Here is a 26,174-nt window from a genome sequence, read left to right on the forward strand (position 1 = left end):
TTTCCACGCCTAATAGCTATCTATCTGAGATGCTCAGTATGATAAGGGATAAGTGTAGATGTAAGATAACCATTGCGCTAAGTGTATGTTTTAAGTCTCTGGTTACCCAGCACCAAGCATATCAAATGAAGCATGGCCAGCCATCAAGCCATTGCAACAGTTTTCAAAACAAACCCAAACCCAAACCCAAAGATAAGCGAATACCAAAGAGAAAAAAAGCATGTAACACCACTTCCCAGCCTACTTTGGATCCGCTAAAAGCACTAGCTGATCTTATGCAATATTTCCAATTCGACCAGGCAGGCCTAGTCGCAGATAGGCACACGTGGGATTTAGGAGATCTGACAAGCAAGAATGTAGACCTGCTATTTAAAGCGCTAAAAATCATGGAAGGGGTCCAGATCAACTATTTAGAGCGAATAACCTGCTCGTTTTCTGATAAGGCCCTTCAACCCAATACAGACCATCCAAACCTCTTGATAGACCAGATGTATCTACTCGAATGCTCTGAAGCCTTTGTCTTCGGTCTGTTTCGAGTGATAAACACTACTCGCACCCAGTTCTATATTGAATTTCCCAATCACAAAGCAGATCTGTCCATCTTTTTGCAAGAGGTAGCGCATCTAGATGCATCTAGATTTGCGATTAGAACAAGCATGTGTTCTCTCCTGATCAACCAGCCCGTCTTCGATCGTACAGCGCTAGATGTTTACATTGACGGCATGCTAAATCTACCAGTTTTGTGTGACAGCTATTTGCTCCCTTTAGATCGAACGCTTAGCATACTCGAAATAGCACGTTTATTGACTTGGGCCAACCACGAATATTGCAGGTCATACGATTGTTTTATAGATTATGCGGTCGACGTCAAAAGACACCCACAACTCACTGCGTTTGAAGAAGACATTTATAGCAGGGTTCCCCCATTGCCCGAGAAAAACGGCCAAGCCGATTCAGCCTTCTATTTCCTGCGGTACGTCACTGAATCCCAAGGGTTTTATATCCACTACGTCCATAGGGCAGTTAACATGCCTCTTTCTGACGAGCTACATGCCCTTGCCAAGAGTAATTCCCAGGGCCCAGAGATTCCCCCGGTCTACTACCCCAGCACTTTAAAAGTCACGATTGATAGCTGCAATGAGAGCGATATATTGTATCTGCTTGGTCGTTTTATGCTCTTAATTATCAGCATGCGCTATCAGCCCCGCCATTTACACATCAATGGAATCAGATTGGCCAATGACCGAATGGAGATATTTCTAGAGTTCTTATATCGGCTTGACTTCAAAGAGCGTGATAGTCTCCGAAAACCTCCAGAGCATTGTCTCAGTATTGAATTGACATGGATGGACTTTGTTACCTCTGCTACTACTAAACACATTCTCATTAGACCCGGGGATTCAGAAGAATCAGAAGAATCAGAAGAATCCTCATCCTCAGAAACTCCTCCCCCTAAACCTCCACGAGGCGCAATACTGCCTATTGACTGCCAAACGGCAACCCCCCCTATTCAGCACTTACTATCCATCGACCAATAGTCCAATACCAATGCGTTCTCTCAGCTCAATAAACTCAGTCCAATCCAACTTAACCTAACACTCTCTTAACTTAATCTTGTACCCCGGGGGAGGATAAAGACCTCTAACCCAAATATACTCAACGCGAGACAAGTTGGTATTGAGTTGGTATACAATTCTGAGCAGTTTCTAGGTCTGATATATACTTCTGGGAATCCTTCATGGAAGTCCCTTATCAATCTTCGCCGTATATTTATACTCTAAAACAAGTGATAACAAGATTGAGATTTCTTTTGGAATGTATTGGGTTATCTAAAGTAGTAAGGAATAAATATCTAAGTTCTTTACCCCTGTAGTTAACTCGTCTAAAAGTAGAGATATCTCAAGAGCCTCATTAAGATGTGAGTGGAATGGCACGGACACCACACTTAACTCAACTTAGCTTAAATATCACAGCACACCATACCACATCACACCATACCACTCAACCCAATATCAATCAGTGCACACCATAGCTTATTTGAACAACCCCGACATACTACAAAATTAGACTATTAAATGATAACCTATACTCCTTGAGAATGCTGTTTATTATTGAGCTGCCGCCTCGACTGCGCTAACTAGCCTACCAGGCCGATATACCAGCATGCCCTCCTTTTTGTGCATGTACAGCACTGTTAATTGAACTATAGCAGTACTTCATCATAAGTTGGACCAAAGCGTCCTGGTGGTAAGGCTTGACCAGAATATCGCTAGCTCCAACGCCAAGCAGCGAAATGTAATCCTCCTGTACCATGCCGTCCACTGTCAAAATAACCGGAGTGACGTTGTCAAATTGCCGGAACGCCGCGAGAATCTTCTGAATCGAAGGCAGCTGCGAGCTCAAAAAGACCACATCATACTTCGTCTCTTTCAACTTCAACAAGATTTCCGACTCATTTTCAAAGGTATCAGGCGAGCACCCGGCCTTCCGCAGAATAGCCCCTGCATACGAACTACACGTAACATTATCCTCCCCGATCAAAACACTCACATTCCCACGGAACAAAGACTCCTTCTTACTCAGCGTTCTTTTCAAATCATTAACCTCTTCGACCAGCACTTGGAAGTGCACCGTTAGCATCTTCAAAGTCCCAATAATCTGAGACTGGATGCGATTAGAAGCCTCCATACTATCCGAGCTCATCTCACGCGAAGTCTTAAACCTTTTATCGGCATTGCTCTTCTTACGCACAATATGCCGCAAAATATCCACGCGGCCCTTCTGAAAACAGCTATGTTTGAACTCCCAGACCTGCGGTCCAAACTGCTTCAAAATGTTCTCCGCACTTTTGATCTTATGAAAGTCGTACTTATTCAACTGCCGCACAAAAGAACTAAGATTCCCATGTTTAAAGTGCTTGTGCAAGACCGTTTTCCCAAATTCCGTTGGATTAATGATAAGAAAACTCGCACCTGTCGCACACCATTGAATCAGCGCTTGGTTTTCTGTTTCTTCTAACATCTTATACAGCTTATCCACAAACTCAGTCGAGTGCGTTGGAGTCTTCAGAACCTTCATTATGCGTCTTTTTGTAATAGAACCTAGTTAATATGTCTTTGGATTTAATCATACTTGTTTTGTTCTGACGACTTCAGGAAATATGTGCAAATAGAGCCAACTATTAAGTCTTTGGACACGTCATTGTTTATTCTAGATTGACCTTAGGCCGTGACCAATTCAGATACGAGATAGCAGAGATAGACAGCTAGACATCCATTTAATTTTTGCTGGCTATGGAACATAACACATCTCAATCGGCCTTTGATTTAGCCATCGCCACGACTTTTCCCCATTCCGACCACCAACAACACCAGATTAAACTGCTCCTTAAAAAGTACCTACTCAAACAGATCAACAAGTCCGAATTGGAGCAGCACCTCCACCAAGCCGGCATTACTCCTACTCAGCACAATACACTCATTCTCCGTCTACTCGCTACCGCCTGGTCCGCCTCGAAAGAAAAGACCCTCCATCCCCAACAATGCATCCCCAGCCGTGAAGTTCTCAATATCAAAGAAGCCCTCCCTGAATCTTTCCTTTTAGAGATAAAAGAGACCCTAGATACGTCCCACTATCTCAGTAAGTCTTTCCAACAATATTCATTTTTCCGCCGCACACCCGAGAATCTTTCCATGGCTATCAATGGCCGACCCCAACTCATTGCCCTCTTCTCAACCAACTACAACATCCTCTGCAGCAAGATCCAAAAGATTCTCAGTATCAAGGACCTACAGAACCGCCTGAAGAAAGGATCTTTTGAGTATATTTTGAATGAACAGATTGGCGTCACCCCAGCCCGTTGTGCCTATGAATGTCTTAAACACTATCTAAAAGAAGTCATCGGAAAAGCCCTAAACAAAGAGACTAACAAGATCGACAAAACCATTTTATTATCTATGATGTTTGGCAATATCAAAGGAATATACTTACTTTATGAAGATTATCCGACTACCACCACAAAATTTTATGCGAACGTGCAGTAAGTCGACTTCCATGATTATCGGACAGGCCGAAAAATCATTCTTTCGAGATTTAGTTAGGGAAAATGGATTGTATCCTAAAGATTGTGAAGTTGTGATAGATTGGGAAATTATGAATTATGGTGATTTTGCCGTAAGAGGACGTAAATCGGGTACAGTAGTAGAGGTAAGTTTAAAGATAGACCATCAAAAAGCCGGTAATAATCGAGTCTTCTCTCTAAGAGGAGATAAGGGTGACTATACGGTTAGTCAAGTAGTGCTATCAGATTCTGGCTTAGTTTTTGAAGTGGTGGCTTATTGTACGGCCTATATGGTAGCTAGATTAAAAGTACCAGATATGGCTGTAGTCTTTCATGGACTAAGAAGTACGACTGAATCTATCTATCGTACGGATCCGGTTGAGTCTTCGTGGCGGATAGGTACTTATGGGGCAGTTGGCGAGGAGTACTTTAAATCACCTATTCATCAGGAAAGAAGTGCATCAGATGCAATTGTTTCGCTTATCACTACTCAGTCCAGTCAAATTGCCCAAATTGAAGTAGAAGGCCGAATTACACCCCAAGTTCTCAAAACAATCATTCAAAACCATCTTGCCAATTAAGTCACTACTCCTATCTTAATCATTCCTATCTTAATCACAAGTTAGTTAAAATAAACAGTATAATCTAATTGAGTTTGTGTTTGTGTTTAGATTGGATTGATGTTGGGTTGTGTTTTTGTTAAGTTAAGTATGGAGTTAGTATAGCATTGTGTTAAGTATTGAATTGAGTTGTGTTAAGTATTGAGTTGTGTTAAGTATTGAGTTGTGTTAAGTATTGAGTTGAGTTAATATACTATAGCATAACATAACATAACATAGTAAGACTACTACAAACAAACTGAACACCAGACTAGATCTTAAAACAATTAGAACATTTAATCCACTAAAAGCCTATCAGGACTTAGCAACACATTAAGATAAGGTTTGCTTGGGTTTGGGTTGAGTTGAGTTGAGTTGGGTTTGGTTTGGATTGAATTACACAATAACTTGAGGTAACTTAACAAAATCCTAACTCACTCCATATCCGTAACTGATAGTTCTATGCTGGTTGTTGAGTTGTTACTACTCATTACGCCTGAATGCTCTCTTTTACGAGGCCTTTTGCGAAAGATAGCTTTACCTAGTTTTCTTTTGGTTGGTTTGATGGCAGATCGGACTAGATAGTAAAAAATGATCATGAAGATTAGAGTTATGCCTAAACAAGCACTGATAAGACCTAAAAGAGTCCACTCTTTACTTGTATCCATATTTTTTTGCTGGACATGACTGAACTTGGCTTTTTGGCATTGTTTCACAAGCATTTCCAAATGGAGCTATCAGCTTCCCCGGAATTACAAACAGCCCTTAGCCGAATTAACTGGCTGAGGCATTTTTGGGGGGTAAGAAGGGTAGTAGAACCTTCTTTATTAGCAGCAGGAGGGGCAGTATTAGATACAGTCCATTTAGCCGTAGGGTCAGCTAGTCTATTGACTGATCTACTACAACGATCTTCACAACGTGCTTGGGAAGGCGCATCAGGATTGGCCTATTATCCCATCAGCCGAGTCGGGCAATTGGTACATTGGAGTCTTTTACGTACAGGTCGTCAGATATGGACTGGTCAGCCGTATCGTAGTCCTTTACATCTCCATCCATGGCTTCGTGATAATCAGACTCACTCGGCTTCACTACCCCAACTCACTTCTACATATGTACCAGCTGTACTTAGTAGTGCCAAATACGAAGACCTCTTACAACGTTATTCACCTGAAGCCTGGCGTACTCTTAAGACTACTTACTCAGTCGGTGAGCTTCTAGCTATTCGTTCTCTTATCTTTCCCAATTCCAAACAATCACATCCTAAGATAAGTTTTATAGCTGATTTATACAACGAATCTAAAGACCAAATCTTATCTCTTAAAAGCACCTGGACTTTAGTTCCTAATAACAACCGCTATCAAATCCACCAAGTCCAAGCCGAGCACATGCACCTGCACTAACTAGTAGGGTGGAGAGGTATTGAGTTAGTATTGAGTTAGATATGTATTGGGTTAGTATTGAGTTAGATGTGGATTTAGATATGTATGGATTTAGATATGGATTTAGATAAGATAATAAATACGCAATCAAATAGATAGTTCAATACTAACCCAATAGCAAAATAGTATCTAGATAAGATAGCAAAATAAGATAAGAAAATACTATCAAGATAAGATAACAAAACACTAACCCAATAGATAACAAAATACTAACCCAATAGATAACAAATAAAGCCAATAAATATCTTTAATGAAAGTTATGCTGGCTAAGATTAGCTTGAATCAAGCAGCCATTGCAAAGCCGATTGTGCCGCCATAGCCGATCTAGCCTGTCTTCTCAAATGTTCACGCACGACTGCTTGGGCTGGTAAGAGTTGAGTTAACCTCTCCTGATTAAATAAGCACTTAATACTCCATCCTAAATAAAGAGGATTATACTCCTCCTTATCTACTATCTCTACTAATACTTCAGCAAAGACTTCTCGCATTTGTGTACCCATACTTCCAACTACTCGACTGATATCAGATTTAGGCATTCTTAAAAGTGCTTGATAGACTTTACGACTATCTTTCTCCTCAAGTCCTTCTTCTAGTTCTAAAGCTGCTTCTACCTTAAATATTCGTTTCTCCTTAGCAATACTCTCTACTTCTAATTCGTTCTCTTCTTTAGCTCTTTGTTCAGCTGGAGTAGTTCCGTCCTCACCTTCACTAAAGTAAGCTAAAGATCCATCACGAACAGTAAACAAATGGTGTTCATAAACTGCTATCTTATTACTCCCTAAAATACCTCTTTTCTTACCTAAAGATGAACTAACTCGTTTAACTTGTTCTAAACTCTCTTTTAAATAGTAGATAAGACCAGTAACTGTACTAATGACTAGTAAGTTATTATGAATAATCATACCTAAAGGATCACCAGGATTTAAAGTCTTACGACAATCACCATGACGTAATCCCCAAACTTTAACTAGTTTATCTCCACCTAAAGTAAAAACCCTTTCACTATCTAAACAAACAAAAATAGATAAGACAGGCACAGAATGACCATAAAGACTTAAAACAGGTTCACCATCTAAACGATGAACACGTACAGTATTATCTGCTAAACCTGCTAAAACTAAGCCACCATCAGCTGAAAGACAAAGACTTACTACTTCATCATCATAATGAATCTCTTCACGGGCTTCATTCTCACCCAGTAAGTAAACTATACTTCCAGCCCCAATAGCTCTAATACTTCCTACCACAGCAATACTACTGATAGGTGTTTTAGCAACAATAAGTTCACTACTAATTAAACTACCAAAACTATCTCTAATAACTAAATATCCATCTTTTCTGCCTATCAAGATTTGTTGTTTTATCTTATCAGCAGCTAAACAAGTCATATCTTCATCAGTAAAAAGAACAGCTGAAGATCTAAGTGGTTCAACCTCCTCTTTACTCACTAAACGAGCAAAGACTCGCCCAGCCGAATTAGAAAGACCCAAAACCATATCTCCAATAGTAACAACCCCTAAAAGATTCTCACGACCAGCATCTGTACTACAGTACTCTTCAGCATTGTTATAAATACTAAGTCCGTTATCAGAAAAGATAAGAACAGGAGATGGATTGAGTTGAGTTGGGTTAAGTTGAGTTGGGTTATCTAAATTGTTATCTAAATTGTTATCTAAATGCTTATCTAAATTGTTAAAATACTTATCTAAGTACCTGTCACAATACTTATCTAAAAGTAACAAACTTCTTAAAGGTCTACTGTTTTTAAAGTTATAGATCTCAGTTAGTTGTGAATTTGCTTGAATTTGCAATAAATGATACTTGCTTTTTGTATCTCTAGATAAAAGATAAGATCCAGATATTACTAAGAAATTGTTACTAATCCGATGTCCTAATGGTATCTTCTTAACCCCACTACTAGATAAACAGTAAATTACTTCAGATAAGACCCAATAAATATCACTAAGACTACTACTACTACTACTACTACTACTACTACTCATTAAACCAACTCCTAAGATAACCCCACTACCTACACTAACTACTTCAGCACTAACTACTCCTATCATTAAGTCATCTACTAAGTAAATATGTCCTACTCCACTCTCAGTACCTACTACTAACTTACCGTTATCTAGTAAACTAACCGTACTAATCTTCAGATCTAAACCAAAACTAACAACTAAACTCTCAGTACGTAAATCAAAAACAACCAATCTATCACTAGAATAAGAAACAAAAATATCTCCATTATCAATAATACCTAAAACTCGCTTATCATGTTCTCTATACCCACTAACTTCCTCTCCCATTCCATCAACTATCCGTACTAACCCATTATCCATTCCCAGGCCTAAGTACATCCCACCCTCTCTTACTACGCCACAAATAGCCGTTATTAAATTAGTACATCCATGTTCTATCTCTTTAATGATAGATAGAGTTAAAGGATCAATTAAAACAACTTTTTCATAAGCTACTATCGCTATCTGATAAGTTAACTTTTGATTTAAACTTAGATTTAAACTTAGATTTAGATTAGTCTTTTGATTTTGACTATCTAAACTATCACTTAAACTTATCTTAATCGGACAAGATATACTACTACTCTCACTTAAACAAGATAAACTTCTTTTAAAGAAGAACTCAGCCACATACTCTTCCATTCTAAAAAATTTGACTTTCCTTATCGGGCTTCATATTGCGTCCATGTTTCACTACGTAATTTATAGAGGATTCGATGTCCACAATTGAAACAACGCACTGGATCTTTGATTCCAATGCTAACAGTAAGTTTACATTCACAACATTGATAGCTGCTCTTTCTGTCTGGATCTTCATTCATAAAAAAACCAAAATGTGTGCATTTATTGAGCTACTAGACTGGGGTAGGGCTGATTGATGGCCCGATCCTATTTTCTCTTTATACAACTTATACTACTTAACCACTCAGATAAGATTTAGATTTGTTTTTTGAATTTTGAATGATGACGTCATAATTGAATTAGGATTTTGAATGATGACGTCATAATTGAATTAGTTTAGTATTTTGCATTAGTATTCTGTTTATCTTATCTAGTTAAGTGGAATGGAGTTAGGTGGGGTGGAGTTAGGTGGGGTGAGGTAGGGTGAGGATTTGGATAGATTAGGGTTGGGTTGGGTTTGATGAGGATTAAGATAAGATTAAGATAAGATTAAAATAAATCAAGATAAGATAAGTAAATCAAAACATTAACTAAATACTTAATCAAATACTAACTAAATACTAATCAAATACTAAACTAAGTCAAAATAAGATAAGATAAGATAAGTAAATCAAAATAAACCAAATCAAATCAAATCAAAATACTAAATCAAATACCAACTAAATACTAAATCAAATACTAACTTGAGATACTGGTGGTGTAGAGCTAGAGACGAGGACCGGCTCCTGGTGAATTGTCGGGATCGTAGCCATTGTGATAGTAGCCAGAGGGATATCCATGTCCCCTTAAAATACCATCATACCCGTAGGTATCTGTGTTTTTATAGTAGCCAGCACCTTCAGTGGCAAATCTCTCTGGAGTTTCGTACATTTTGTTTGGTTCTCCTATCTCAGGTGAGTTTAAGTACTGCTGAATTAGATTTTCATGTTGCTTGATGATTGGTTGTAGTTTAGGCGTAGCAAAGGTATACACATGGCCAGTTTCAGAAGAAACCACCAAAAGAATCTCACATTTAGTTAAGACGTTTAGTTCATAAGCTTTCTTCATAATTCCTTTCTTGCGCTTACTAAAAGTAACTCCTCTTCTTCCCTTATCTTTGATAAACTCCATTTTGATCTTTTTACGGCCTTTGTTCACTCGACTGTCACCACCTTCATCACTATCAGCTGAATCATCTATCTCTTCATTGCGAAAGATACGCAAAGGAGGCATAGCCCGAGGCAGTCCATGTCCGGCATCTAAACTTCCTCGATTTATTCCTACTCCATTCATTCGACCTTCTTCCGGCCGACCTACTACTCCCATCCCTTCCCAGCCCTCGCCTCTCCCCATTCTACCCACCTCTCTACTACTATCTCTACTATCTCTACTACTATCTCTAATATTACCATTCATATCTCTACTATCTCTAATATTACCACTTACATCCACATTAACATTGCCTATACTGTTATGATCTAATCTATGCAACCCCTTATCATGATCCATACTTTTTCCTAGAGATAACGATGATACCCCAGATATACTGTGGCTCCGAAACTGGCGACCAGTCAGCGCTGGCGAATAGACTCGGTTGGTTCGTCTACTCTCGGTACTCCAGGCACTCCCAGGCCCACTACCAGTGACTGGTCCTGTAAACCCACCAGTGGCTGTTGCCTGTCCACCAATGACTGGCGATCGAACTTGGCTACTCATTCGCTCGTAGGGTGGATGGTGAAACTCACTAGTAGATCTACCAGGAGTACTAAATTCCTTATCAGAAGAATCATAAGCATAATCTGCTGCTGTCCTATCTGAACTATAATCGCGCTTATCTTGGTAGGCTAAAAATGATTGAATAGGAATATGATACTTATCTTCTTCGGACTTACGATTAAAGTTTTTGATATTGTGATTTTCACTGATATCGTAAGAGAACCCACTTTTGGCTGAACTATCACTTGGCGATTCACGCAACTCAACCATTTGCAGGGGTAGACAAAATTAGCAAATATATTCTTCTAAATAGGAAAAGAGACTTGGATTCACAATTAAAGAATTTACTTTATTGGGTAATATTTGCGTACCAAAATGAATATTCGTGAGATTTGGCCAGAAGTTCCCATAGATAAGGAGAGAAAGGGAGGGTTGGTAGATAAGGGTAAGAAGGGCTTACCGAGAATTCCAAAAGAAATTGAACAATTTGGATTTAAGATTGAAGTGGGTTTGGATGACGTCATCAAGAATCGGTCTTTGTTAGTGGTAAGTAAAGAGATAATTGGGGTGTTTAATAGGTGTATTTGGGATTCATTGGATATAAGGAAGAGGAGGGATATTCAAGTGGATCTTAAGAAGATTAGTAAGTTGTATGAAGAAGCCAATCAAGTAATTGCCGGGTATAGGTTGGCCGAAGCTAAAGAAAAGATAGCTTTGAGTTTGGCCCAGCAGATAGAGAAAAAGAAAGAGTTGCTCAAGAAAATGACTTTACAGGAATTATGATATGATAGTGTGTAGTGGTATTGTGTGGTGAGGTGGTATTGTGTTAGTATTGTGTAATGGTGGTGATAGTATTGTGTGAGGTGGTATTGTGATGGAGCAATGTAATGTAATGGACTTGAGTTGAGTTGAGGTGAGTTGAGTAATTAAATGGGTAATTAAATGAGTTATTAAGTTGGTATTGGTATTGGTTGGATTAAGTAAAGTAAATGATTATCTATGTCTTTATTGGGTTAAGTTGTGTTAGTATTGTATTGGGTTAGTATTGGATTGTATTGGTAGATGTGATATAGTAAATTGAGTTTAGATTAGATTAAATTAGGAGGATCTGAGTTTGGGTTGGGTTGAGTTTAGGTTGATTATGTATTCAGTAAATATGATTGAATTGGGTTGGTATTGGATTGGTATTTGGGGTAGTATTGAATTAGCATTTGTAGTATCTCGTATTTAGTAGATATTGCCTGGAGTGAGTTGTGAAATGAATTGTTATTGGAGTGGTATTGGTGCTGTTGTTGAAATGGTATTGGAGTGGTATTGGTATTGCTGGAGGACTAAGATGTTGGGGAGATAAGATGGATGGGATCGGTAGAGTGTAAGATGGATGGGTGATAAGTGATTGTATGTGTTGTGAGAAGAGAGTCTCTTTTTATTTGGAAGATGAAACAAGCACCAGCTAATCCGGATGAAAGAAGAAATATTCTGAAGAAGATCTTCTATGCACTAAGACAATCGCCAATGTTTAGTCATTATTCAGTTAAACATATAAGGGACTCAGCTATTAAGTCTGAACAGTTGACTTTTGATAGATCGCAATCAAGACAAGAGTATTTACAAGCTATGCATGCGAAGTTGGTTAAGATTGAAAAGAGTTATGTTATGAACTCAGAAGAAATCCTAAGAGAGATTCATCGGAAGGATAAAGATGGAATGAATAGTGTTAATGGTGCTGATAGTGTTGGGGGTGGTAGTAGTGGTAGTGCTGTTACTGTTGGTGGTTTAAATGGAATTGGGATGGGTGGAATTAGTATTGGGATGGGTGGACCTAATTCTATTCTTACTCAACCTGGCTTATCTCAACCCCTAGTTAAACCGCCCGCCTTAAATCAACCTAGTCTAACTCAATCTAATCTAACTCAATCTAAGCCGGCTGATCTTAATGGAGGTATTCGTGCTGGTGTTGCTGGGGGTATGGTTAGTGGCCGTGGTAGTGGTAGTAATGGCCTGGGTTTGGGTGAAGATCAGTCTAATTCTGAATATACTATGAAGATGGTGAATTTAGCGGGAAATGGAAGTGGTGGTGGAGGAATTAGACGGGCTTTGCCTTTAGATGGAGCAAGATTAGGACCTATTCAGCACATTTCGTTGGTTTCGCCTTTGAATGGTGGTCGGGATAATAGTCGTGAGAGTGGAGTAAGCCCGGAAGTGTTTGGTCGGGGAGCTTTGCGTCAAAATGGAGGAGTGAGTGGCAGTGCACCCACTGGGTTTATGAGTACGCCTTTGCTAAATCGAGTGAGTATTGGAGTGGGTTTGGATGGAATGAATGGTGCGAAGGAGATAGGTGGGGGTTTAGGTGGAGTTGAATTTGCTCGGGGACCGGAACAAGGCCCGGCGACTCGTAATGGTGTGTTTGGCGGGTTTAGTCCTTTGACTAAGATGGGAGTGGCTGATTTAGAAGGAATGAATCGGTCTGGTGCCCGGAGTGAGTTGGAGAAGCCAGGGAGTATGCCTGGTCTTGGACTGGGAAGTAAATTGGGAATGGTTGGTGGTGGTTTGCCTCGGACGGGTTCGGCCGGAAGTACTAATACTATTACTAAGATGAATATGAATAGACATCAAGTAGCTAGTCGTTCGGCCCAAAGTAGTAGTGCTGATCTGAGCTTGGCTAATGGAGCGGGGTCTGAGGTGCCAGCTGATGTGATTAAAAGAGTTGAAAGTACGCCGTCCCAGAAGACTGAGAAGGATAGAAATCAATCGGTGAGTTGGCTGGCGCCAATTTGGAAAGAGATTGAGGAAATGAAGAGTGTGGTTGAGGCGCATAAAAAGATGTTCCCACGATGGGAGGCCGAAAGGAAAGTGTTGCAGGAGTTAGAAGGTACATTACGAGAGAAGGCCGATGCGGGTGGAGAACATGCTGCTGATGCCGTGCATGGTATATTGCAGCAGATGAAACGCCAAGTGATTTTACTCGCTACTAAGATAAAACAAACACAATCACTATCATTCCGCAAGAGGTTAGCACGAATTTCCAATGCGTTTATTCAAAAGAAACAGACTCATCCTGATTATTGCTTCCATGGTGCAGATCGAGTCATTACTGGTGACTCTCCGGAACCAATGCTTACCCAAACCGAATAAGCCCTGTTGATACGGCTAGTAATAAACAAGAAGATATATAATGTTATGTTGTGTTGCTTATGGTGTTATTAGATTGAATTGAGGTGGTTACTTATGGTGTTATTAGGTTAGTATATATTTGTGTTTAGATGGGTTGTGGTATTTGCTAAAATGTAGAGAAGAGTCTACAGATTGAAAATAATGTTGGCTTGGAATGAGATTTTGTTTTACTTAGAAATAGTTGGCAATTAGATAGTATTTATGTCGTATAGTTAGATTGGGTTGAGTTGCTAATGGAGTTGGGTTAGCATTGGGTTAGTATTGCTACTAGTTAGTTGGGCTAGATTGGATGGATATGTGATTGATTTATTGCTAGGTTTGGTTAGTTTTGAGTTAAGAATAATCGACATCTTCATCATCGAAGTCCTCGGTTTGGAACGAGTCGACGTAGAGTTTTTTGATTAGACGGCGGCAGTTCTCGTGGTTGGGGTAGACTTGTTTAAGCTTATCAATGAGATGGAGACCGATTTGGTAGTGTTTTTTGATCTGGTTTTGACAGTCTTCAATAAGGTCAGGAAGAATGGCGGTGGGGCTAGGAGTGTATTGGGCACAGATATCGCCGGGCTTACCTGGGAGATTTTCAATAGCGAATAGTTCGCGAAGGATGGTACATAGCTCAGTAATAAAGTGATTTATCTGTTCGGAAATAGCTATAGTACTTGTGGTAAGTGCGGTAATTTCATCGGCGGAGAGATTGTCTGGTTGTGATGCGGAGAGGTAGAGGGGGTTTTGGTTGCGAAGGATTTGGAGAGCTGGCTTATGTCGGATGAAGAGTTCAAGAACAAAATGCTTAAGGGGTGTGGTCAGGGAGGGTAGTTTCCAATGTTCAGAATAAGTTCGGGAAAGAATGTCGGCTGTGTAAGATTGGGCTAAGTAGAGCCTTTGGTCGGTTGAGAAGGGACGATCTGGGTCTGGATTCACCATGAGCTTGAAAAAGAGCGATTCAAGAGTATAGAGGACTGGAACGACATTGCGGATGTTGTACTCATTGGCGGCTTCCAGACATTCAGTAGGGATAGCGGAGGCCTGGTCAAAATTAATGAGGAGTTGTGAAAACACGTCGTTGAGGATTTGGTGGTAGAAAGGAGAGAGAGAGGAGCGGGTAAATCGGTGTGGGACGGGGATATTGTTGGTGTTGGTATTAGGGTCGGCAAAGGGGTTAGGTACGCCATCTAATATGCTGTCAATGTAGGTTTCGCACTCTTTGTAGGTATGGGGATTGTAGAGTTCATGGTTTAGGATAGTGAGGTACTTGGGATCGACGTGAGTGGCATTGACTGAGGATTGATGGACATAGGATAGCTGGTCCAGGAAGAGACTGTTGAACGAGTTGGAGAATTCAATAAACTTGTTGGTATTGAGTTTAGTGGGGGCTGGTTGGGGCTGTGGAGGAGTCGTGTGGGGTGGTAAAGCACGGTGGGTTATAACAGGAGTCCAATCGGCGGTCTGGCGCTGGTCGCGAGATTCCACAAGAGACTTAATTGTATCCGAGAGAAATTCTCGGGTGCGACAAGGAATATTAGTGTCGGGGATAGGATGGGGACAGTCCGTGTCGCTTTGTGGTATTTGATATCTCTTCGGTTTAGGTTTAGGTTTAGGTTTGGGATTGGGTTTGGGATTGGGATTAGCAGGAGTAAGTGCGGGTTGGGTGGTGGAGTTGGAATTAGTACTGGACTTGGAAGGGGCGGGCGTGGATTTGGATTGGCGAGGTTTCAACTTGCGTGTAGAGGAGGAGTGGAAGAGATGTTTGGGAAACTTAATATAGAATTGTTTTATGCTATCTAGGTAGGTGATGTAGCTGTGGAGCTGCTGATTGATGGCTTTGGTTGTATTGGCATGGTAGAGTAGTATTCCTTGTATTTTGGTGGCATGGTGAGCCACAGGACTAATGGCACCAGCATCGGATTGGGAGGATGGCTTGGAGAATTCAGCAGTGTTGGTCTTGAAGAGACGCTCAACAACTTCGTTGCATTTGATGAGAATGTTTTGGTAAGGGCGATAGAGGCTGTTGGGAATATAGGTGTTAATTAGATCGAGGGGATTGGCCGACCAGACAAAGCTGTATTCAAACGGAATAAGGGCGCTGTGAAGGTTATTAATGGCATCAAGTTCTGGCTGAATCATGGTTTGAATCTTGGGATATTCATGGTAGAGATACTGATAGAGAGGTGTGCTAGTGAAACGTTGGATTTTGTGAAGATGGGCTCGGGTGGTCTTGATAATATAGCTTAGGAAAAAAGTGCCTTCTTGGAGTTCGGGCGAGAGAGCGTCAACAACTTCTGTGGGCTGTAGTGATGTGTGGTATGCCTGGTAGGTAGCATTGTTAAAGATATCGTCGAGCTTTTCCTTCTTGGAGTTGGCTGATAATCCCATTTGGATGGCTTGGAGTTCAACGAATTCGTGACTGAGGATCATTTTGAGATGGCGGGTATGCTCAACAAGAAGGGCTTGGAGCGTGCTCTCGGTGTTCCAGACAGTTTGGGTAGGGAATTTGTCCATGAGATTGACCGCAGTTTGTATTTGGTGGGAGATGGTGGTAAGCTCTTTGAATCCATCAATGGCAGCTCGTTTGGGGGCATAAAAGACCTCGTAAGGAATGGGGAAAGTCTGGTTAAGATAAGCTAAACTTTGGAGGTGGTAAAAGGAATCAAGAGGTGTTGGGACTGGATTGGAGGTAGAGAGCGGGTTAGTTGGGGATGGAGAGGCGGGTGGTTCTTTTTCATAATCGTATAGTGTGATATCGTGCATCCAGATGTCAAAGGGCATGCCGGTGTAGATACTGGAGTCAAAAGGGATATTATGAACAGAGAACAAAAGAGTATGAAGAGTTGAAGGTTTGATAAGACCTAGGGGAAGAGTGCTGTGTGTAATAAAAGGGGAGGTAGGGGGTTGGATTGGCGTGATGGGCTCGGGAAGGCGGAGAGACTTAGAGAGTAGATTCAGAAGCTCTGCCGCGGTGTTGTTAGAAGTAGTTTTGGCGGGGGCCTGATTGGCAGAGCTAATCGAGTTGATTATTTGGTTGAAGTCGTTGGCCTGAATAGCAACGGGCGTTAAGTTGTGGCTGTAAGACAGTGAACAAGAGGTTATGTTATGTGTAATGGGAGTAAAGTCACCATATAATGTGCATTTAGAGGACAGCTTGCCAATGAGATTACCATTTGGGTCTGTGTGCCAGAGCTGTTGGGATTTGAGAAGGGATTTAATCAGGGCGGGATCGGATACAACTTTGGTATTGTTCTGGCAGCCATGCAAGGCGGAGGCGGACGGGCCGTCACGATTTGTGTACTTAATTATTTCAATGCGGTTGGGATAGAATTGATACACAGTAGGAGTATTCGTGCTGCCGCGGTGGTGTTTGGGAATAACGAAGTAGGATCCGTGCCAGCAGGTCGCTGGACGGGCATAAATGAAAGCATCATAGTGTTGGTGATCAATATAGTACGATTGAGTCTCAGGGACATAAAAGATGCCTGGACTACTTTTAGTCGAGATACCCGGTAGGGGCATAGTTAGCTGGTAATAAAACTCCTTGTATAGCAACGGTGAAAGAACCGAAATGTCTTCAGTCTTAATGCTGAAAGGGTCATTCGGATACCTCGGCGGCAAAGGCATATTCGGGCATTTTGCAATGAAGATTTCCGGCGCAACAGGCAGTCCAATAGGGGAGAAGGGTTTAGCGTTGATGAAAAGATATAGTGGTTTATATTTGGAGTTAACTTTAAAAACATAGTAGTCTTCTAATTGGATGCTAATGGTTTCTGGCCGGTAGTAATTCAGTTTAAGCACTTGTGCAAGAAACCGGAAGTCATCCTGGCCAAAGGTATAGACTGTGCGCAGAAACTCATTGGTGTACTGTATTCCTCGTGTACAGTAGGCAAGGAAAAAGCCATTATGAAGTATATTTGGATCAATATTAACGGTAATGTATCCCTTTAGAATTCCTTTTGGGTTCAAGAGTGGATCGGCTAAAACTGATGTCCTGTATGTAAGTATGGGCGTTTCAACACTCATAGCTAGCTCTGCCATAAGCGTGTAATCCGGCAGCTTTAATGCTATAGCATGGTCGCGTATGGCGGCAGAAGAAGCTGTTTCTAGTTGATAGCTGTCGGACCAGAAGATTGGCCCAAGTCCTTGCGTGATATATACTTGTGTGCCAAACAGCATCAACACAAACATAGATAGATACCTAATTATAGTGGCTAGATAAAGCATAGCGGTAAAAAACGCAAAGAACAAATACATATCTATACTTTTCTTGTGATTAACAACTTTAGATGATCTACTTCCCAGAATCATTATTTACTGTTTAACTATCTCCATATTTCCACCAAAGCCAAAAACATGCCCAAGATTAGTCCAATCTAGCAATAAAATAGTCCTAGATTTATAAATACTAACCCGATCAACCCAATACCATATACTCCGATGAAGCAAAGACCCAAAAAGACACCCGATACCGAGCCAGTTGAGGGTCTTGATTTAGCCATTAAGAACATCGAGCTGAAAGAAGAGATTAGAGCTCTAAAAGAAAGACAAACAACTATTCTACGCGAATCACTCAAGCACCAGTACAACCGCTATCGAACCCAAGCCGAAGCCGAAAGACTTCTGACCACCCAAAAGGAAGCTCTACAAGCCCTAATGACCCAAACCAACGAGGCTCTCCAGGCCCTCAAAGAAATGGCCCAACCACCCACAGCACAGTCCAACCCCACTAAGTCCACTCCTACCCAGCCATTCAAAGAAAACCCACCCCGACCCAAGTAACACAACACAACCCAATTCAACAGAAAGCTTATTCAACCCAATTCATTACCAACTCCATCCATTACTAACTCATCCATTACCAACACCAACTCCACTCCACCCAATACCAACTCCACTCATTACCAACTCCACCCCACCCAACACCTAACTTAACCCAACTTCATACTATACTAATGCCAATTTTGTTTAGCAAACAATGGACTGGCATGAGGGACAAGATTGGAACGAAGTATTCAAAGAAGCCTCTCAGATCGGAAGCCAAGTTGAAGCCGCTTTAACACACACTACAGATTCCGGAACTCTTTCACAACTATTTGAAGAATTTCACCACAAGATAGAAGACGCTAGAGCCATTTTACTTAATGCTGGCGAGGAAGGCGCAGTTGCTTTTCGCAGTCTAGAGCAACGTTTAGCTATTCTACGCCGCCGCATTAACATCATCAATATGTCTCAGGCCAACACCGAAGGCGGGTATACCAAGAAAAGAGACGAAAATGCCGATTACTTCACCCGAAACACAGACAAGATCCAGCAGTATATCAAAATAGCTTCGCACTCAATTCATTCTATAGACAAACAGCGCAACCTACTTGCACGTAGCAGGCAGAAGCTAGAGGACGGACTTCTCTATCTAGGTCTTTCCGATCGAGTGGTCGACCAAATATCTAATAGACACTTAACCGACTACCGACTTATTCAGGCCCTAGCCGGCTTATTCATACTTGCTTTCATCTATTTCTTCTTTGCCAGACGATAGATTACTATACCACACTATAACTCACCTAATACCACCACATCTTAACCCATTTAGATCACAAAATACTACAGCTTACAAAATACTACATCTTACACCAAACACTACACTAACTAAACCAACTCAATCAAATCTAAACTAAACTAAACTATACTAAACCAAATCAAATCTAAACTAAATCAAATCAATTTAATAATATCTTATTTCAACGCATCTAATGCTATCATGTAGGCATAAGCCAATCTATTGCGTCTTTTTAAGAATAACTCGTGGGGCTATCTTCATAGATACTAGTTCCTGGAATAAAAGCTTACAGGCATATGGCAGTTGTACCTTTAGAGCCGGTTGCTGGCACGAGAGACATTCATTACTATGCACAATTAAGCCACAAGCACTGCAAATATAAACCATATACCGGTCAGAAGATACAACCAGCCGCTCAATTAGCATTTCTGAAGCACCGTACCCAATTAAACAGTCTCTTTCCATTTCTCCCAGCCGGAAACCTCCATCCCGGCACCGACCCTCTGTAGGCTGCCGCGTCAGTACAGCCCGTGGCCCTCTAGCCCGAGCATGCATCTTATCACTAACCATGTGCTTAAGTCGCTGGTAGAAAACAGGTCCAAAGAAGATCATCACTGGAATGCGCTTACCAGTCGTTCCACAAGTAAGTGTCTCCTTCCCCGATGCACTAAACCCTAGATTAACTAGTTCAGCTGCAATATCTTTAGCTGTAACTCCTCCAAAGGCCGAAGCCGCATACTGATTAAGTCGCTGACTTCCATTAGCAATAGCCTTACCAGTCACTAACTCAAGAATCTTACCAACCGTCATTCGGGAAGGAAACCCGTGGGGATTCATAACTAAATCGGGTGAAATACCTTGCTCATTAAATGGCATGTCCTCTTGGGGTAATACTAGTCCCACCACTCCTTTTTGTCCATGTCTACTACTGAACTTATCCCCAATACGAGGCACTCGGTTTTCCCGTAAGACTGTTTTAATCGTTACCAAGTCATCACCCGTGCGTGTCAGTACAGTACGGTCGACATGAGCGGGATCTAAACCCCGATAAACAGCACCAGCCTTAGTCCCAAATGGCGTCCGGCGATCAATTAGAGTTTCTCCTTCGGCCACACGCATACCCGGCGGTGGAATACCCGTGCCAGTAATTGAATCAGCTGTGCCACCAGGATATGTCCGTAGAGAGAGTGAGTGCGTCTTCATGAGAATAGCCCGGCCAACTCCCCGATCAATTGAGGCCTGGTTAAGAATTAAAGCATCTTCTATATCGTACCCCGTCATACTCATAACTGCCACTGTAAGGTTTTGTCCGGCCGGTAAGTCCGTATACTGAATGATTTCCATGGCCCGAGTAGCGGCTAAAGGCCGCTGCGTATGCACTAGGAAGAAGTTAGCCCCATCCATTCGCCGTCTAATATCCACTCCAGTTACACCTACACCTTGCTTACCCATAGCGCACTGGTAAGTATTCCGTGGGGACTGATTATGGTGGGGATAAGGAATAACACCAGCAATGTATCCTAGAATCGAACTCGGATCAATTTCTAAATGGGTAGTTTCAGCCGTTATTTCTTCTTTCCACGTAGCAATATTAGCATTCTTAGCTTCATTCTGATCAATGTACTCGATTAAGCCACCGGCAACAAAGTCCTGGACTGTTTTGTATCCCGCTACTAAGTAGGCCATTTCCTGGGGAGTAACTCGTGGCTGGCCATTAACTACAATAACTAGTGGCCGGGCTAAACGACCGGCTTCAGTGGAAATAAAGAGGTCAGTGGCCACCCAAATACCCGTACTACTGGGAATACGTCCGGCCCTTCTTAAGTCTCTGAGTTGTTGGGCTGTAGCCATAGGATTACGGCACTGACCGACCATGAGACCATTTACCCAGCACTTAGGATTAGTAGTGGCGACAAAGAGGTCTTCAACTCCCAGATAAGAAAGATAGTGCAAAATCGCATCTTCTTTCTCTTCTGAACTGATTTCAGCTAAAGTAGCCAAACTCTTAACTAAACCACAAGCTTCACCTTCAGGCGTATCAGCTGGACAAAAGAGTCCCCATTGGGAGCAGTGCAGAGCTCGAGGGCCCGAGACTTTCCGGGTCTTCTCAAACTGGGAAGAAACACGCGAGGACATACCAATGGCCGATAATCTACTTAGTCGGGATAGAACTTGGGTTACACCAGCTCGATCCATTCTAAACCGTTTCAAAGACCAAGACCCAGTTGAAATAGCTCGGAGTAAGCCAGTACTAACTAGACTCCGGTTCATGACTAGAAAGTGCAAGGCATCTAATTCCTGGGCTCGGGCTCGTTTGCAAAGGACTCGATCTAAGGCCTTTTTCATTTCACTGTTCAGTCGTTTGAGTAAGTCTTCAAAGAGTAGGGAAAGCATTTGTCCAGCTAATTCAATACGTTTGTTACCGACAAAGTCCTTATCGTTCTGGGAGGGATCTTCGGCATTTTGAAGCAGCATTTGTGCCATTAAGGCCAAGTATTCGGCCTTTTTACGCATATCAGTCGGAGTACAAGGCACATGGGCCAGAAGAATATCATGAAGAAAGATTCTAGCCTCATCAATTCCCCCCGATCTTGTTTTGATCTTAGCCCCAATCCAAGCCAGTGCTTCCAACTGCGTACGAATTGGCGGCAAAGGCGGAAGGAAGTGGCCAAGCAAAGTGTTTATTTCGAAGTCAGTCGTAATACCCATACCTTTAAGTACAACTTGTAAAGGAATATCTTCTGATAGTGAGTTATGCGCCAAGTAAACCAGCTTCTTTTTAAGTACGAGTTTAGTCTTACTTTTCCGTTCTAAAGACGAACTAGTCACTACTGCACTTAAATCACCACGAAAATCAAGTTCAATCAGAATCCTATTCTTAGCCAGCTGTTCTTGCATGAGCAGCACTCGTTCCACGCCCTTACAAATGAAGTACCCACCAATATCAAAAGGACACTCACGAGCCGGTCGAGTGTGTATAGGGTTCTGGATAGGTATAATGTGTTTAGAAGTCTGGAAGGGCAAAGGAACATCAGCTGTACTTGGTTTTTGGAGGGATAAATGACTACCAAGCATAATAGGCATTTTACCAATCAGAACATTTTTGGAAATAACAATGTCTTTGCCTCTAGTATACTCGACATCAACTAAAATATCACCTGTATAGGTTAAATTACGTATACGGCACTCTTCTGGAGTAATATGGCGTTTAACCATATTCTCTTCAATAGTTGGGGGTTCAACTCGAATATCTGTATATTTAAGATAGAAGGATGGATCAACATCGGAATCAATAAAGTTATTAGCACCAAGAACACGACGTAGTTCTGTATCTACAAAATAGTTAAAAGAGTCTATATGGTGTCGATTTAGACCCTTTTCTCTAATAAAGATACGAGTGAAATCGGTCATGGGATTGGTCTTGAGCAAAGTGGAGTTGGAATTGGGAAGAGGAGTATTTGGTAAGAGGGAGTGCTTCTGCATGGTCTCTAAAAAAAGAGTGTGTATTGGGTTAAGTGGAGTTAGATAGGGGTAAGTAGTGTATTGAGTTAGTATTGAGTTAGTGGTGAGTTAGTGGTGGGGTGGTATTGAGTTAGTAGTGGGGTGGTATTGAGTTAGTGTTGAGTGGTAGTGATATTTTGATATGGATGATGTTTTGAAATAGTATTTAGATTGGGTTAGTATTGAGTTGAGTTGTATTATGTTACGTGATGAGATGATTGATTTGGGTTATGAGATGAGATGATTGAATGTGTTATGAAATGATGGAATATGTTATGAGATGATTGAATGTGTTGTGTTATGTTATGTGATGAGATGAAATGAAATGAAATGATGGAATGTGTTATGAGATGATTGAATGTGTTATGAGATGAGATGAAGTAAATGAAATAGATGGGATAAGTTATGAAAGACAACCAAATAGTATTTAGAGGTTTATTTAGAGTTGGTGGTGGCGGGTAGAGGACGCATGGCTTGGACATACTGGATGAATTCATCTGGGCGCGTGAAGAGACGGCCTTGGAAGACCATGCCATTTTCAACGGGATAAAGAGTTAGTGCGACCGGGACATGGCCAGAAGGTATATAAACAAAAGATACCATGCCGGGCTGACTGCGTGATAGGGCAAAAGCCATGAACTGTGTTGAATTAGTGCTGGACTTAGTAGTGGCTAAAGTTTTGGCCTCATTAAGCAACTGCTCGGGTGAATCAATAGAAAACTGTCGATGACTTAGTACCCGTTTAAGTGACTTAAGATAATTAGGTAAGTACTGATTTAAAATCGTATCAATTGAGTCCCATTTCCGACCTTCTACCTCATAACCATTTGGTAGTTCCTTAAGATGAATGTAACCACAAAGACACTCTTCCATACGCTCTGTTAAACGAACAGTTAAAATAAGTGAGTTTTGATAAGAAGTAGAGATACGTAAAACATAATCACCAAAAGACTTATCCTTAAGTAGTCGTAAAACACCTTTAGCCCCAACATTCTTAACTCGCCAATGACTTTGGGCCCTTAAACTCGGACCACCAGCTGATTGCTGCTCCTGCACAATGATCTTCTGATGAACTAAATCAGTTTCAACCACCTGCAACTTAAGCCGCTGTCCAACTACTAAATTACTGCCTGCCGACCGCAAAGATGCACGTGATCCCGTACTTAGCTGAACTTGAGTATCCGTTCCTATATAAGCCACCGCTCCTTCCACCACTAAGCCCGGTAGAGATATTTCCGCTCCAGCTGATAAGGTCCAACTTGTTTCTAAAGCCAAAAGACTCTCTTCTGATAGGCCAGTCACCCATCTAAACTCTTCCCGAGGAGTAATCACTAAACGCGGGTACTCTAAAGTCCCCTGTAAGCGATGCACACATTGTAAATAAGCCTCACGTAAGATCTTGTTCTCAATAGCCGGTTCTTCCAAAGGCAAAGTCCATTTAGCATACGGCACAGGTGTCTGCCGGATTTGCGTCTTAATTTGCGCTAAACTAGCATTCATACTACAATCAAGACTACATACGTCTCCACCCGATTTCAAGTACTCCAGCAAGTCTTTCTTCAAAGCCAAGTACTCAGTAGACTGGTAGAGCCAAATTCGGGCCTCAGCTACATCCAAAGCCAACTGCCAAATCTTAGCCACTCGATCCGGTTTCAATCGGTCCTGGAAAGGCACTAAACTAGGCAAACTCTGACCCGATCGTAAGATCCGACCCAAACTACTAACGGGATGTTTAAGAAAGAGAGCTAAAGCCAAAGAAAGATCTTTAGCCCGATCAGTTCGATCTAAAAGATCTTCTGGAACAAAAACACTATCTCGTTTGCGCAAATAAGACTTAAGCTTATGCCCACGACCTGTAAAAGCCATTAAAGGCGTACTTGTACTTGTTTCCTCAGCTGATTGAGATACTCCTGGATCAGCCGGTCCATTAGATACTTTATTCTCTTTAGCATCCAAAAGTGTATGTCTAAACCATCCACGTGTCAACCAAAAAGCCTTCACCCAAAGCCTATCACAATTAAGACTAGCCAGATCCAAAACCTTCACAAACAAAGAAGCCCTAACTGTTTCTTCTGCAAAACCACACAATCCTCTTTCTACACCCATTTCTATATCCATTCGGTACTCCATTAAGAACTCTTCAATCAACTTATCCAAACCAACTAAACCACTGCCAGCTAGTTTTTGCAAGATCTGTTTCTGAGTTTCCAACGGATTAAGTACGACTTGATAAGTCAGACCTCGAGGTTTCAGAGCTTGTAAAAGATAAAGATCAGTTCCAGCCACATGACTAGCAGGAATTGTACTAGCACCCGTTCCCCCACCCAAAACAATACTTGAAACATTCATACCAATATCAATAGCCAATCTTCTGAGCCAAGGACTATCTCCCAGCACTTTTATAGATATTTTATCTCCACTTAAGTTATCACTTAAGTTATCACTATCTCTATTATCACCATTATTTAAGCTATCTCTAACATCACCATCTCTAACATTACTTAACTCATCACCACTTAACTCATCTCTAATATCACTTACTTGCTGGGCTATAAATAAAGCTAACTTCCTTTCCTGTTCAGTAGCTGTACTATCTAAGACTTGTAAGTGCCGGTGCATGCGATTGCATTCGGCTGGTGTTTTTAATTGCTTAGCTAAACGTACTAGTGCTTTTGTTTCTGGATGTTGAGCAACTGGCCAGCGACTGATAATTTTAGCCTTATCAGTTACACTAGCTAAGACTTCTTCTACGGCCGTTAAAGAGAACATTTCAGCTGCTGAAGGAATTAAGGGATAAACCTTAGCTAAAGCTTCTACTCTATTCTCACCAGCAACTAAACTAGTCACAAACTCTTCTAATTCAGTCTCACCTAGAATACATCCCATCTCTACTAGTCTTTGAACAGCTTCAACTACTAAATTCTTATCTAGAGTTTTACTACTCCCCTCCTTATCTAAACTCTTATCTAATCCAAAACTACTACTAACTCTATCTAAACTATCAGTCTTATCTAATTTAGTAAGTCCAGAAGAATTAACTAAAGATAAACTTTCTAAAACCTTAACATAATCAGTCCCATCACCAAATATCTCTAAAAGAACACCAGCTCGCACTGCTCCACCCAATCCCCACTGTCCATCTTCTACTTCTTCTTCAGATCTTTCTCCAGCAGATTCTGAAGAATGGGCAAAAAGATCCTCAATTTCATCTTTAGAGGTCTTTTCTTGTCGGTGAACTTTTCGTCTTCTTTCAAAGACCTCATCTTCACTTTCTTCATCTCTTTCCCGCTTCATCTCAATACTACGCTAAAAGAATTTACATAATAGTATGATTGGATTGAGTTGAGTTTGGGTTGGGTTAGTATTGGGTTGGGTTTAGATTGGTTTGGTATTGTGTTGGGTTTGGTATTGTGTTGTGTTGGGTTTAGTATTGGGTTTGGTTTAGTTTAGTTTACT

At 41.2% G+C, this 26,174-nt stretch overlaps 15 protein-coding genes across 15 annotated transcripts; 8 read left to right on the forward strand and 7 right to left on the reverse strand.

The window, feature by feature from the left end:
• Positions 1–1,538, forward strand: NEHOM01_1789 (uncharacterized protein; the record flags this gene model as incomplete). The annotated part of the gene is made up of 1 exon (XM_051490667.1): positions 1–1,538. A coding segment is annotated over one exon (1,538 nt), but the record flags the coding sequence as incomplete, so codon positions are not given.
• Positions 1,539–2,142: 604 nt separating this feature from the next.
• NEHOM01_1790 (uncharacterized protein) lies at positions 2,143–3,078 on the reverse strand (the record flags this gene model as incomplete). The annotated part of the gene is made up of 1 exon (XM_051490668.1): positions 2,143–3,078. The coding sequence occupies one exon, from the start codon at positions 3,076–3,078 to the stop codon at positions 2,143–2,145; it is 936 nt and encodes a 311-aa protein (XP_051346628.1).
• A 215-nt stretch (positions 3,079–3,293) lies between these two features.
• Positions 3,294–4,043, forward strand: NEHOM01_1791 (uncharacterized protein; the record flags this gene model as incomplete). Its single annotated transcript, XM_051490669.1, has 1 exon — positions 3,294–4,043. One exon carries the CDS (start codon positions 3,294–3,296, stop codon positions 4,041–4,043), a length of 750 nt encoding a protein of 249 aa, XP_051346629.1.
• NEHOM01_1792 (uncharacterized protein) lies at positions 4,027–4,641 on the forward strand (the record flags this gene model as incomplete). Its single annotated transcript, XM_051490670.1, has 1 exon — positions 4,027–4,641. The coding sequence occupies one exon, from the start codon at positions 4,027–4,029 to the stop codon at positions 4,639–4,641; it is 615 nt and encodes a 204-aa protein (XP_051346630.1).
• A 452-nt stretch (positions 4,642–5,093) lies between these two features.
• NEHOM01_1788 (uncharacterized protein) lies at positions 5,094–5,327 on the reverse strand (the record flags this gene model as incomplete). The annotated part of the gene is made up of 1 exon (XM_051490666.1): positions 5,094–5,327. The coding sequence occupies one exon, from the start codon at positions 5,325–5,327 to the stop codon at positions 5,094–5,096; it is 234 nt and encodes a 77-aa protein (XP_051346626.1).
• A 15-nt stretch (positions 5,328–5,342) lies between these two features.
• NEHOM01_1793 (uncharacterized protein) lies at positions 5,343–6,059 on the forward strand (the record flags this gene model as incomplete). Its single annotated transcript, XM_051490671.1, has 1 exon — positions 5,343–6,059. One exon carries the CDS (start codon positions 5,343–5,345, stop codon positions 6,057–6,059), a length of 717 nt encoding a protein of 238 aa, XP_051346631.1.
• Positions 6,060–6,370: 311 nt separating this feature from the next.
• Positions 6,371–8,764, reverse strand: NEHOM01_1794 (uncharacterized protein; the record flags this gene model as incomplete). The annotated part of the gene is made up of 1 exon (XM_051490672.1): positions 6,371–8,764. One exon carries the CDS (start codon positions 8,762–8,764, stop codon positions 6,371–6,373), a length of 2,394 nt encoding a protein of 797 aa, XP_051346632.1.
• A 744-nt stretch (positions 8,765–9,508) lies between these two features.
• Positions 9,509–10,768, reverse strand: NEHOM01_1795 (uncharacterized protein; the record flags this gene model as incomplete). Its single annotated transcript, XM_051490673.1, has 1 exon — positions 9,509–10,768. One exon carries the CDS (start codon positions 10,766–10,768, stop codon positions 9,509–9,511), a length of 1,260 nt encoding a protein of 419 aa, XP_051346633.1.
• A 105-nt stretch (positions 10,769–10,873) lies between these two features.
• Positions 10,874–11,281, forward strand: NEHOM01_1796 (uncharacterized protein; the record flags this gene model as incomplete). The annotated part of the gene is made up of 1 exon (XM_051490674.1): positions 10,874–11,281. The coding sequence occupies one exon, from the start codon at positions 10,874–10,876 to the stop codon at positions 11,279–11,281; it is 408 nt and encodes a 135-aa protein (XP_051346634.1).
• Positions 11,282–11,935: 654 nt separating this feature from the next.
• NEHOM01_1797 (uncharacterized protein) lies at positions 11,936–13,633 on the forward strand (the record flags this gene model as incomplete). The annotated part of the gene is made up of 1 exon (XM_051490675.1): positions 11,936–13,633. The coding sequence occupies one exon, from the start codon at positions 11,936–11,938 to the stop codon at positions 13,631–13,633; it is 1,698 nt and encodes a 565-aa protein (XP_051346635.1).
• A 372-nt stretch (positions 13,634–14,005) lies between these two features.
• NEHOM01_1798 (uncharacterized protein) lies at positions 14,006–17,884 on the reverse strand (the record flags this gene model as incomplete). The annotated part of the gene is made up of 1 exon (XM_051490676.1): positions 14,006–17,884. One exon carries the CDS (start codon positions 17,882–17,884, stop codon positions 14,006–14,008), a length of 3,879 nt encoding a protein of 1,292 aa, XP_051346636.1.
• Positions 17,885–18,097: 213 nt separating this feature from the next.
• NEHOM01_1799 (uncharacterized protein) lies at positions 18,098–18,439 on the forward strand (the record flags this gene model as incomplete). The annotated part of the gene is made up of 1 exon (XM_051490677.1): positions 18,098–18,439. One exon carries the CDS (start codon positions 18,098–18,100, stop codon positions 18,437–18,439), a length of 342 nt encoding a protein of 113 aa, XP_051346637.1.
• Positions 18,440–18,635: 196 nt separating this feature from the next.
• Positions 18,636–19,196, forward strand: NEHOM01_1800 (uncharacterized protein; the record flags this gene model as incomplete). The annotated part of the gene is made up of 1 exon (XM_051490678.1): positions 18,636–19,196. The coding sequence occupies one exon, from the start codon at positions 18,636–18,638 to the stop codon at positions 19,194–19,196; it is 561 nt and encodes a 186-aa protein (XP_051346638.1).
• Positions 19,197–19,436: 240 nt separating this feature from the next.
• NEHOM01_1801 (DNA-directed RNA polymerase III subunit RPC2) lies at positions 19,437–22,700 on the reverse strand (the record flags this gene model as incomplete). The annotated part of the gene is made up of 1 exon (XM_051490679.1): positions 19,437–22,700. The coding sequence occupies one exon, from the start codon at positions 22,698–22,700 to the stop codon at positions 19,437–19,439; it is 3,264 nt and encodes a 1,087-aa protein (XP_051346639.1).
• A 453-nt stretch (positions 22,701–23,153) lies between these two features.
• NEHOM01_1802 (uncharacterized protein) lies at positions 23,154–26,012 on the reverse strand (the record flags this gene model as incomplete). The annotated part of the gene is made up of 1 exon (XM_051490680.1): positions 23,154–26,012. The coding sequence occupies one exon, from the start codon at positions 26,010–26,012 to the stop codon at positions 23,154–23,156; it is 2,859 nt and encodes a 952-aa protein (XP_051346640.1).
• Positions 26,013–26,174: the final 162 nt, after the last annotated feature.

Source organism: Nematocida homosporus, assembly GCF_024244095.1.
Source record: "Nematocida homosporus strain JUm1504 chromosome Unknown 4545, whole genome shotgun sequence".
NCBI lineage: Eukaryota > Fungi > Microsporidia > Nematocida > Nematocida homosporus.